This window comes from Dipodomys merriami, unplaced genomic scaffold (assembly GCF_024711535.1).
Source record: "Dipodomys merriami isolate MVZ:Mamm:240054 unplaced genomic scaffold, mDipMer1.0.p SCAF_355, whole genome shotgun sequence".
Taxonomy (NCBI): Eukaryota; Metazoa; Chordata; class Mammalia; order Rodentia; family Heteromyidae; genus Dipodomys; species Dipodomys merriami.
The window spans coordinates 587,324-599,863 of NW_027205104.1; the positions used below are offsets into that span (position 1 = coordinate 587,324).

At 43.3% G+C, this 12,540-nt stretch overlaps 1 protein-coding gene across 1 annotated transcript in view; it reads left to right on the forward strand.

Annotated features, from left to right (window-relative positions):
* The window catches only part of LOC138804086 (E3 ubiquitin-protein ligase parkin-like), an 849,159-nt gene that overhangs the window by 341,373 nt on the left and 495,246 nt on the right, over positions 1 to 12,540 (forward strand). Inside the window, exon 3 of the mRNA XM_069988358.1 lies at positions 2,215 to 2,455. Within this exon, the coding sequence (XP_069844459.1) occupies positions 2,215 to 2,455 (241 nt within the window). The remainder of the gene's footprint in view (positions 1 to 2,214; positions 2,456 to 12,540) is intronic.

Consider the following 12,540-nt stretch of genomic DNA (forward strand, 5'->3'; position numbering starts at 1 on the left):
GTGTGTAGATTTATCATTGTGGACCAAGTTTCACATTTCCCTAAATCTGCAGACCAGTTTTTGATGCTGATTGCTATTTGTCAGTGATGAAAGCTAACAGTTAGGGAGGATATATAATTTCCCTCAAATCGTACAGAAGCTATTTAAGTGTATGGGTTTTGAGTCTACTTCATTTCTTCTAGGTGGTTCTTTCCATATTGTTTCCTTCCATATTTTCTGGCTGCCCAGGAAGCACATTAGAGACGAGCTCAGAACTGTTTGATTTCACTCACTGGTTCGTTTGCTCATCCATCCTTTCATTCCTTTGTCCATCCACTTGTTTCCCTTTAGTCGTTTGCCTTTTCAGTTCATAGCTGTATTTTCTATATCTGCTAGGCTCAGAGTGCTTTGTGAGACATGTGGATCGTTTGCACATGAATCCTGTGGTACACTGGAAAGCCAGGTCCCTGGTGTCTCAGAGATGTTAACTGCTTTTTACTAATAGCTGTTCCTGGAGCTTGAACTCATGGCCTAGGCACTGTCCCTGAGTTTTTTCACACAAGGCTAGTACTCTATCACTTTTGGAACAGCTCCACATCTAGCTTTTTGGTAGTTAATTGGAGAGAAGTGTCTCACAAACTTTCCTGCCTGTGCTGGCTTCAAACTGTAATGCTCAGATCTCAGCTTCTTAAGTAGCTAGGATTACAGGCATGAGCTACTGGCTCTGGGCTCTGGTTGCTCTTCTGAACTTAAGTAGGACTTGATGTAGGTATTCTCATTTGTGTCCCAGCAAATATCTGATTTTTACTTGTATTCACCTCAATTTTAGAGGCTTCTGTTCATATGTATCAAGGTAGAGAAACAAAGCATTTCTTGTACATATTTGCTGATTTTAATAATGATCCTGGGATGGCACAGACACACCCTCTGCTCACACCCCTGTTGGCACCTCTGTACTTGCTAGTGACACTGCAGGAGGGTGCAGGTTGCTACACACACTGCCACTTCTAGTTCTGCGGTTTGAATTCCCTGTAATTGATAATAACTAACTTTCTGCACTTTTATGATCCAGACATGACTGCTAGTGTTTAAATTCGGTAATTATAAGGTCATCACTTCCTAAGTAAATCAGCATTCTCTGTTGCTAGCATATATCAATTACTATACAAGGAAAGTTTATTCTGACATATCCACACCTGCATCAATGCATCCTAATCAAATTCACCCCGTCACTTGGTCCTACCAACTCCCCCTTAAAAGTTTCAATCAGTTTCATTATTCTATTTGCACACGTGCAAATAAGCCACTTCAACCTTATTGGCCCCTATTAACCCTTATTAGCCATTCCCCTTCCCTCTCACCTCTAGCCCCAAGTAGATCCTGCTTAATTTTTCTGTCATTCATTTTTTTAAGTGTGTATTAATTGTACCAACAGGTTTTGCCATAGGATTAAAAAAAAAAAACACATGTTATACTCTGACCACAATAACTACAGAAAAAAAGACAGGTAAATCAGTTTTAAAAGAAAGTTATGCGCAGACTGGACCTAGGGGCTCATGCCCATTATCTCACCTACATAACAGGCAGAAATTGGGAGGCTCATAGTTTGGGGATAGCCCAGACAAAATTGTAGCGAAACTTGATGCCAACCAATAGGTAGGCCAGGTGGTACGTGACTCATTTCAACTACATGGTCCACGTTGGCCTGGGCAAGTGTGAGACCCCACTCCCCAAAGACATAACACAATAAGGACTGGCAGTGGGCACAAGTGTCAAGAGTATCTGCCCAGCAATTTCAACATCCCAAGTTCAAATCCCAATGCTGCAAAAAAAAACCCTCAAATAAGCAAACAAACAAAAAAACAAAAACAACCAGATGGATATTATTTGAACTGTGCTTTCAAGGTATCCTATAGCATTATTTTCTCCTAGATTTTATGTCTCTTTGAATATTGCCATAGTTCTCTGTCTCCATGTATCACCGACACCACATTTCCGCTTCTGTCCCCAAGCTGGTCTAGCATGTGCCACATGCAAGTGCTGTGGCTCCGGGGACAGGTGTGTCCAAGTTCATCAATGCCACATGACTGTTGCCGTTCAATTCTTCTACCACATGCAGGGATTGCGCACGAACAGACTTTAATATATTTTTCACCACGCAGGCCCGAGGAGCCGCTCCTCTGTTGGGCTCTGAATGTGTGTGTTCTTACACATCTCTACCTTGTTCCCAAACAGAGCTGTGACCTGGAACAGCAGAGCCTCGTCCACGTTGTGCAGAGACCATGGGGAAAAGGGCAGGGCACGAATGCAACTGGAGGGCATGCACCTGGCAACCCCTGTGCGGGCCCGGACAGGGAGCCCAAGAGCTTGACACGCGTGGACCTCAGTGGCTGCGTCCTGCCTGCGCACTCCGTGGGGCTGGCCGTCATTCTGGACACAGACAGCCGGAGTTACTCCCCAGCAGCCGCAAGGCCCGGTAAGTGCAATGGCCCGTGTGGTGTGCGGTCGCTCCTGTGTCTCCTTTGCTTAATGAAGTCTCCCTCCGCGGAGACAGGCTCCCTGTGTCCACACGTGGCTCACGCAAAGCTTCAAACTTAGAAGCTTCAAGTCTCTGCAGAGAGACCTGTCCAAGGAGACTACTCGGATGTAAACTGTGAGAACAGTCCATGTCCTCATGGCTTCGATGAATCAGTTTTCGTACTAACATTGAACAGAGGGTGGGTAGAGAAGCCATCAGGACCTTAATAACCATCCACAGGGTTTGTTTTTTTTTCTCTTCTCAGGAGCTGGAGGCATATGGACACATGATAAGTTGATTATGTAATTAAGGTTATAGGTGTCCTCACGTGTCACCTTTCTTCTAATTCTTAAGATGTATTTTGTTTGACTGTGTTTTTCACGATGCGAGGAGTGTCGAGAAAGTAGAATGGTGGTTAAGGACGTTCTTCAGGCATGCGTCGGCCTCAGGCCCCAGCGCGCATTATCAGTGTGGTCTCTTGTGTGAATTCAGTCTTTCTTCTCTCTGTGCTGCTGCCCATTCCAAGTGCTTTTCCTTGGTTTGTTCTTACCAAAAAAATACCTGAAAGTTGGAATTGAAGGAGGACAGAAATACATTCCTCAGCGGTCCACAGGATCCCCTCACTGGTGGGGCAAGAGTGGAGAGTTGGAGGAGAGCCTGTGTTCTGCGTCTGAGATGGAGCTTATTCGTGCCCACAGGGTCCGCCCTCTGCCACACAGAAGGGCTGGGATGGCAAAAGGGCCAGATGCTGCATTCAGTGTTCCTCAAAGAATCCTTACACCAAAGACCCGTGTTTCCAGGAGGATATATTCTGTTCTTTTAGACATTGAAGGTATACTATTCTCTTACTCGACTTACCCTCATGACTCATGAGTTCATCTTTTATAAGACCTCTGAAGGCTCCTCCTTTTCATTCTGTTACCTTGGCAATAAGTTTCAGCATGATTATTGGATGGGACACACACATTTAAATCACACCAGATGGTCATCTTTTGTTCCTTTGACAATCTTCTTGGCTTTTCCTTAGTCTTGTATTCTCAGGTGTAAAGATTCAAAGGTTCAATAGGATTCATTTTGTCTCTGTGTGAGAAAATAGCCACTAGCCAACTTTCCAAGACAGTTTAGATCTTCCTCACAGAGTAGGACAAGACATACACTGCTCAGTGTCATTGAGGCCTAGGAGCAACAACGTATAAACTAAAATAATAAGCATTCCTTCCTGCTAAAATTACTAAATAAAATCAAATAGATTTAGAAATTTATAGATAAGCTTACAGAAAAAGAAGGATAATTTTCCAGGGCAAGTGAGGCATCAGGGACTGGTGTTCTGGTATCCTTGGGGTAGCAGTAGAGAGGCAAGCCTGTACTTCACATGCAGTGGTAACCAAATGACTGGAGAAAATATCTGAGAAATAGGAAAAAATATCAAAAAATGGGATAAAGGAGATGAAAATAAATGAGTGTGTTCTAGCAGGGAAGGTGATGCTAGCCTGAGACTGATGGCATGGGTATGTTTAAATCAGTCTTGCAGACATATGCCAGGGTGTGGAATTGATGCTCCCGAGGAAGAACAAATCCCACTCAGACCCTGAACTCAGTGCAGAGGATACCCGCCTCAGTGTGTAGGAGAGAGATGCCACTGCAAAGTTTGCCTCTTTTGCATGAGGAGCTTCATTAAAGCTGATTGAGACACAGTCACGAAGGAAACTCAAAAGAGAGTGGACATTTCCTTCCAGAGAGGTGGAAAAAAACCTGAGAGGTTTCAGGTCTGAATCCCTGGATACTCATCACCACCCCTTGGTCAGTGACATTCCTGAGCTCTTTGCAGTCACCTCCTCGTAAGTAAGTAGCTTCTAGACACCCTTCCCTTGTATTGAACCAAAGGTAACCTGTGAGCCTGAATTCTAGGCCATCTCCCCTGGTAGCTCCCATATATGTACATGAGATATGTACCTTAATCTGCAGCTGTCCCAGGGTTCCAGTTACAAATTATGAAGAGGAGAGAGAAATTTATTTTCTATGCTACAAGTAGAAATAAACATGCATTATAAGCTAAAGGGTTAAAATCTCCCAAAATATGAGAAGATTTAAAAAAAATTCTGAGACAGAATACAAAATAAAGTATGCTTTGTTGATTTAATATGTACAAAGAAAACATCTGAATCCTAAAAAAGAAAATAGACATAATAGAAAAAAGTAGCTATTAAAGAAAACATAATAAGTGTTGGAATGAAATTAACAACCTCAATGGATAGTTAGAATAGGAACTGGGCATTGCCCAAGAGAGAACTTGTGAAATAAAATAGACACATGAGGAGTATGGAATGAGCTTTCAAGATATTATCCTATTCCTATAGGAGCCCAGAGAGGACAGATACCTTCCCAAAAGAATGGCTGAGCTTCTCCAGTGTAAATGAGTGAATAAAAAGAAAAGATATCAGGATGTATCATACCTTGATGAGCTATACCTTACATTCTGACAATATGAAGTGCTGGACAATTAGTGTTTTTATAGATGCTGACACCATTCATCCACCATAGATTTAGTAGTTAGTTAGTAAAAATCCAAGAGATGCACTTTCTGTAACATCTCTCTCTCTCTCTCTCTCTCTCTCTCTCTCTCTCTCTCTGTCTATATTATCTATCATCTATCTGTCTGTCATCTATCTATCTACTTATCTATCTATCTCTCTGATTATAGAAACAAAACAGCTTTTCTTAAGCAGAACTATCAAGAGATAACTAGTGTTTCTTAATAGATTATGACAAGCCTGATAATTCCTTAGTTAAAGCAAATGAGCAGGATCTACATGTGACAACATTAATAAATCTCCAAACTGCAGTGTTAAAGTTTTTTTAAAGTTTCTTTATTGCAAATAAATGTTTAGTAAGACATGGTTATATAAAATGTGAACATCCCACCCTGAACAGTTATACACACTGCTTATTGATGGGACAGCCATTATCTTACATGTTTTATTTCAATAGGATATGGTTGGAAATTGAACATGGTACTAAAATATAATTAAAATATATACATACAGTTTTAAGATAATTATTGAACAGGTCACTTGATTATATTTGTGGATCAATAAACTAGCTCTATAATATGGTTTCCAAAATTCTTTTTAAAAATTCCTTTCAAAAATTCATGAATATGAATCTTTATGAATTGAATCTTTATTTACTCCTTCAGCATTAATAATACTAGAGGAATCCTCCTGTGTGCACCTTGACAACCTTAGAATGCATTTTCTACTGTATCTTATTCAACTATGTTGCCATGGATATTTATCTGAAAAATGTTAAGTATAGACTTTATTTTATTATGATGTGGCCTTTACTCTTCTCCAGAATTGTCTGTTATGATTCATAAATTTTGGATTATTGATACTTTTCGGTTGACTTAATCTCAAGATCACACTGTGTTTAGTTAAAAATATGTCCTCTCTCTGGACTCTAAAAATACTTTACTAAAAGCCTAATAGTCTGTTTATATTTTAAATTGAAGTATGTGAATACTTGACCCCAAACAGTGGAATGAGTCATTTCTTGAAAGTGTTCGCAGTGTGTTGAATGGCGCGGCGTTGTCCCATGTGCTCTGTGAAGGGCTGAGTTAAGCTCTGTTTTCTAAGCTTTTCTGTTGCATCTCACTTGTGAGTGCTCTGCTTCTCATGCCCCCCTTCTGGTGACTAGTCACTCTCTGGTATGTGCTCTGGGGCTGGTTGTGACACCACTAGCTAGTGTGTGTATGTGTGTGTGTTGCGGGGGTGGGAAGCAGGTGTGCTATCTAGCACATTTTTCCTAGCACAGCTCCAGCCCTGGGAACGCTCACCCTGACACCCTGAATGCTCTCACTGAAATGAACTTGTAGATTATATAAGAGAGATTGGCTATCCCAGGTCAACTTTAAGATTTAACTCAGGTTCAACTGAAAGTAGAGTCATTCCATAATCTTTCTTCACATTGGAAAGGTTAACTTCCTTTTCAGAGGCCTTGTATCTTGGTTTTGGTTGTTGGGAGTGGTGTTTTATCTTTTGAAGTACCCTACCCTCTAAATGGAATTTAGGGTATTTTAATTAGGAGAGAGAGAGAGAGAGAGAGAGAGAGAGAGAGAGAGAGAGAGAGAGAGAGAGAGAGAGAGAGAGAGAGAGAGAGAGAGAGAGAGAGAGAGAAACAGACAGAAACAGAGACAGAGAGAGGAGAGGAAAAAAGGAGAGTCTTATTTTTGCTTCTTTTTATAATAGCTAGCCATTGTTTAGATTAATATCAGCTACCAGACAGCAGTACCTCTTATTACATTCTATTTTTGTTCTTTACTTCCAATTATAGGATGTATTTAATCTCTCTGAAAGGATTTTTCTTTTTCCAACTAACTGCCATTTCAACCCTAAATCCCTAGAAAAGAAGAGATAAATGTTCACTAAATTACTTAAAATTGTAAAAATACTAAATCATTGATCACAATTTCTGTGTATATAGCTCATAAAACTAATGTGTTAGTTAAAAGCATACAGAGAAATCACGTTGTTACTTCTTTCACTATCTTATGTTTCCTTGAATAGGATGATTTGGAATGGATGCTTATGTGATTATGCTCCTTTTAGTAAAAACAATAGTGTGTTGTTCTTAGAGCCACGACTCACAAACCCGAGTGTGCAGACGAATTACCTCACAAAGTAAGCTGCTTTGGACAAAAATTTCTTACATTATAAGAAGAGGAAATTCTTTTTGTGTATTCTACAGCCAGGAATTCTGATTCAATCGGCAGGGGGTAGAGATACAGAAATTCTAGTATATATCATTTGAGAAGCACGTGTGCCCAGCCAAGCTCAAAGAATGGACTCAGAGAAAAGCAGAGTGAAAGAGAGCTTTTACTGGTGGTTGTGCATCATGGGAGGTCCAGTGGGCAGGTGAGCCCCAGAGGCCTCCGTGATGCCCCGTCTGCCTGGGCTTCCTCATGGGTTGTACAGTCTTTCCACACACTGCCTGGGGGGCTCCTCATCTTGCTCCATTCTCACTTGAGGCACAATTATACTTCATTTTCCTTTGCCCTTCCTCAAGTTCCTGCTTACCCCGCAGGGAGATTTTCCAGGCTCATAGACTTTGGGGTGCCACCTTAGCAAGTCGTTAGGCAAGTTTTTAGTAATTCATCTCTCTAGGTCATATACCTAATTTCCAAAATGGTCCACCAATATTTAATCCTCACACATCTTCTTTGAAGAAACTACCTCAGACCAAAGGTCTTCCAACGGTGGGTCCTAGATTCCTGTGGATCACTGGTGCCAGGTAGGAAGCCAGGTAAGGAAAGCAAGAAAGACACATCAGTCCATGGCTGTCTAAGCAGTTTCATATCTACCGGACTATGTATTAATAACCTGCAACTCAGCCCATTTAGGGGAAATATCTGAAAGTGTCTACCTTAGAGAAAGAAAAGTAGTATAAGTAAACTCGATTTCTTGCATGTCCCAGGGTATTTGACTCAGGCTGGTTGTGTGTGGAAGGCGCTGAAGAGTGCCAGCTCATCTGGCTCACATAGGAAGCCAAAGCAGTGGAAATGGGGATCCTAGGCCAGAGAAACCCAGATGCTGAGCACTCCTCCCAGCAAACCCCAGCCAGAGGCTGAACACTCCCAGCAAACCCCAGCCAGATGCTGAGCACTCCCAGCAAACCCCAGCCAGATGCTGAGCACTCCTCCCAGCAAACCCCAGCCAGATGCTGAGCACTCCTCCCAGCAAACCCCAGCCAGACGCTGAGCACTCCTCCCAGCAAACCCCAGCCAGACGCTGAGCACTCCTCCCAGCAAACCCCATCCAGATGCTGAGCACTCCTCCCAGCAAACCCCAGCCAGATGCTGAGCACTCCTCCCAGCAAACCCCATCCAGATGCTGAGCACTCCTTCCAGCAAACCCCATCCAGATGCTGAGCACTCCTCCCAGCAAACCCCAGCCAGATGCTGAGCACTCCTCCCAGCAAACCCCAGCCAGATGCTGAGCACTCCTTCCAGCAAACCCCATCCAGATGCTGAGCACTCCTCCCAGCAAACCCCATCCAGATGCTGAGCACTCCTCCCAGCAAACCCCATCCAGATGCTGAGCACTCCCAGCAAACCCCAGCCAGATGCTGAGCACTCCTCCCAGCAAACCCCAGCCAGACGCTGAGCACTCCTCCCAGCAAACCCCATCCAGATGCTGAGCACTCCTTCCAGCAAACCCCATCCAGATGCTGAGCACTCCCAGCAAACCCCATCCAGATGCTGAGCACTCCTCCCAGCAAACCCCATCCAGATGCTGAGCACTCCCAGCAAACCCCAGCCAGATGCTGAGCACTCCTCCCAGCAAACCCCATCCAGATGCTGAGCACTCCTCCCAGCAAACCCCAGCCAGACGCTGAGCACTCCTCCCAGCAAACCCCAGCCAGACGCTGAGCACTCCTCCCAGCAAACCCCAGCCAGATGCTGAGCACTCCCAGCAAACCCCAGCCAGATGCTGAGCACTCCTTCCAGCAAACCCCATCCAGATGCTGAGCACTCCTCCCAGCAAACCCCATCCAGATGCTGAGCACTCCTCCCAGCAAACCCCATCCAGATGCTGAGCACTCCTCCCAGCAAACCCCATCCAGATGCTGAGCACTCCTTCCAGCAAACCCCATCCAGATGCTGAGCACTCCTCCCAGCAAACCCCATCCAGATGCTGAGCACTCCTCCCAGCAAACCCCAGCCAGATGCTGAGCACTCTCAGCAAACCCCAGCCAGATGCTGAGCACTCCTCCCAGCAAACCCCAGCCAGATGCTGAGCACTCCCAGTAAATCCCAGCCAGATGCTGAGCACTCCCAGCAAACCCCAGCCAGATCCTGAGCACTCTCAGCAAACCCCAGCTGTAGCTGTTTGCCCCTGAAGCCAAGGGAAAATGTGACAGTGAAAATCAAGAAAGGAATTTTATCAGAGTAGCTAGGATAGGGAGACAGGAAGGGAACAAGCATCCTTATTCTAGGCTAATGTTACAAACTTCAGGTTTCAGCAGGAAGAGAATTGGGCCAAGGGATAAGAGTTTGGTCTAGCTGTGGTCTGGTCAGTCTTTATCTGAGTCTGGCTTTGTAAGCCTCTGGAGAAATCTTTATCATTGAGGGGGCATCATGAGATGATTGTTTTGCTTGTCAGACCCCATCCTGAGTAATCAATCACCTATAGTCTGGTCGTGGGTTAATTTGCCTGCAAGGTTCTGCTGTTCCTGGAATCCAGGGTGACTGTGTGAGAGAACCGTGCCCTGTCCTTGCTCTGGAAGAGGATGCTGTCAGTTATGACATCCCTGCAAAGCTTGAAAGTACCTTGGTCAGTCTTTTAAGTATTTTTCTTTATTTTCTTCAGCTAGTTGCACAGAGGGCTTTTATTTAACGTTTCTATTTACACGCATAGTACACACACATAGTGCTGAGTATTACCCTTGCAACATTCCTGTTAGAAAAGAGCCAGCAGACCAAAGGGAAGAGAGGAGGGACAGAGGCCTCAGACAGAACCATCAGACTTTAATTATCACTGCAGAGGGGCATCAAGTAGCACTGAACAGATGGGCTTCGGGGTAAACGAAGAAGCTATTAGGGTGTGAAATTGGGCAACTACTTCAGATGGTCTCACCAAGGGCTATATGCATGGTTAGAGAGGGCTAGTAGTGAGGTTTGAGGAGAACTGGCCCCAGGGGTTGGTGGGATGTGTGTCTGGGGGTTTTGACGGCGGCACTGGGCTATGGCAACCACGCAGATTCCCATCAGTACCCTGCAGCGCCTTCCATCTGTCCCACCCACACCCAGTTACTCAAGTTCCCCAATTCCATTTTTACTTCCCTGCATTGACTACTATAGTTGTATCTGTCTATCATTCCTCAATTTGTCGGTTCCCTCTCTTTAGCCCCCACCTCAGACAAGGGGTATTACAGCTTCTTGACAATATCCCTTTTATTAAATTGTCTGCTAACTGTTTAAAAATGTTATACCTTGGAAACCCACTCCTGTGTATACCATACTTCAGCCCAGTTTCTTGTGTATTTGCATATGGCCTTGTATGTGTTCTAACATCTTGATGGCTTCAGTCTTGAGATGGAAGAATTACTAGTTTTAGGTGAATACTCCTGAAGTGACTGACATGTCGACTTACAGAGTCAAGTAGAAATCTTGCCTGGTATTCAGGTAGTAAAAGAGACAGATACAAAAGGAGAGGTACTAGGCGTTTAGTTACCCACAGGTGTTTGCCCATATTGTGGCCCAAGTGAAGAGTCAGTACTTTTTCAGGAAAGGAACCTCTAAATCCTCGTGACAGGTACTACTAAAATCTGAGAATATTCCTTGTATGCGTTGTAGGTGGAAAAAGTATCTGGTCAACTTGAGAGGTGATACCATGATTTGAATAAGTAACCATTTGCAATATAATGTTTGTACTAAGAAAATTGAAATACTAAGATGTGATCTCAAGCCCAAAGCCAAGTAGGCTGTCCACATGTCTATACTGGGGTCTCCACCTCCTAGCCCTTTGTAGCCCCTGCTGGCTTCAATAGCAGGTTTTATAGGTCACCTCAGACAACAGCCAGTGCTGCTTCTCACTCCTCTTGTGGGAAGGGGTCTGGCCAGCCCCTTTACCAGCAATAAACCTCTTCTTTATTCTCCAAACCTGTATGCACAGCACCCACCGTCTCTGCCTCTGTGAAATGTCTCCCTAGCCCCCAGCCCTGTATGGTAGACAGTGCTGGAATTCTCATTAGAGATGGGAAAACAAGGAAGCGGTCTCAGGAACAGGCCTAGACAAGGCAAGACTTAACCAGGGACTGTCTCACTCCACAGCTCTGCTCAGGGGTCACCTACATAAACACAGAAGAAAGAAGGAAGGCAGCCTGTACTTCCTCTAGATATTTCAATTGTAAAGAAGACATAATCTTACAATGAGTTATTTTGAAAAAATATCAGCTAAATAGTCAAATTTAAAACTCAACTTCATATCATAAATATCATAAAACAATTTTTGGTTAAAAAATGAAACTTTGGTTAATTTTTGTATAGTGTTTTTTTTCAAGTCTTAATACTCCACCACCACACTAAGACAACATTAATTATTATTGAGAAATACTTCATCACATAAGAATTTATCTCCCTACTAGAGAGATTAGTTTTGATGAAATATTGCATGGTATAATAATTGGTGTGGTACCTTGGAAAGGTTAAGGACGAAAAGATAATAGACAAATGTGAAAAATATTTGAAATCAATGGAATTCCTTTAAAAAACTTTCACTCTGGGTGCCCAGCATGGATATGTGGCGATTGTTAGAGAATGTGTTCTTATCAACCTTTTTTTTAACCACTGATGGAATGTAGTACAAAATGAAAATGATTCTGGGATTGTAAATTAGCTCACACCTGCCAAATACAAATCTGCTAATGAAATAAAGTGATAAGCTTCAGACTTAATTCTCATTTTATCCCAAATCAACTCTTAACTATTTGAAAATGCGTGTTTTACATGCTAATGACTTTAGCCAGAGGGTGTGAATTTCTTGGTGGTTTTTGGACAGCCAGCATGGAGGAGAGCCTCTTGCATAAACCTTCTTTGAAATGACAAAATGTTGGCAGTTATAGTAGAGCAACTTTGAGTTTATATCACAGCAGATTATTAAGAATGCATTATAATTCCTCCAGGAATTTTTCTTCCAACACAGACATTTTTACTAGGACATCATTTTTCAATATTAGAAATGCAATCAAAATGCTTCAATGCAGTCCTGAGACCCTGCCAGGCTGATGTCTTACTAGGGAGGGGAGGTAAGGGAAGCCAGTGCTGGGCTCTTTACCAAGAAGTCTGTCCTTGATTCCCAGTGCAGGACCGACTGGCTGGCCGCTCCTTCCTCCTTTAGTGCTCTGCTGGTACTGTCATGTAATTACTAGTAACATTTTGTTTACCCTTTCGAAGGCTCACTCATCAAATGCAAGTAGGTCAGATGTATTTTGTTCTTCCATCACCCGGCGTGCTGATGGCTACTTTGTCAAGCTGTCAAAAAATT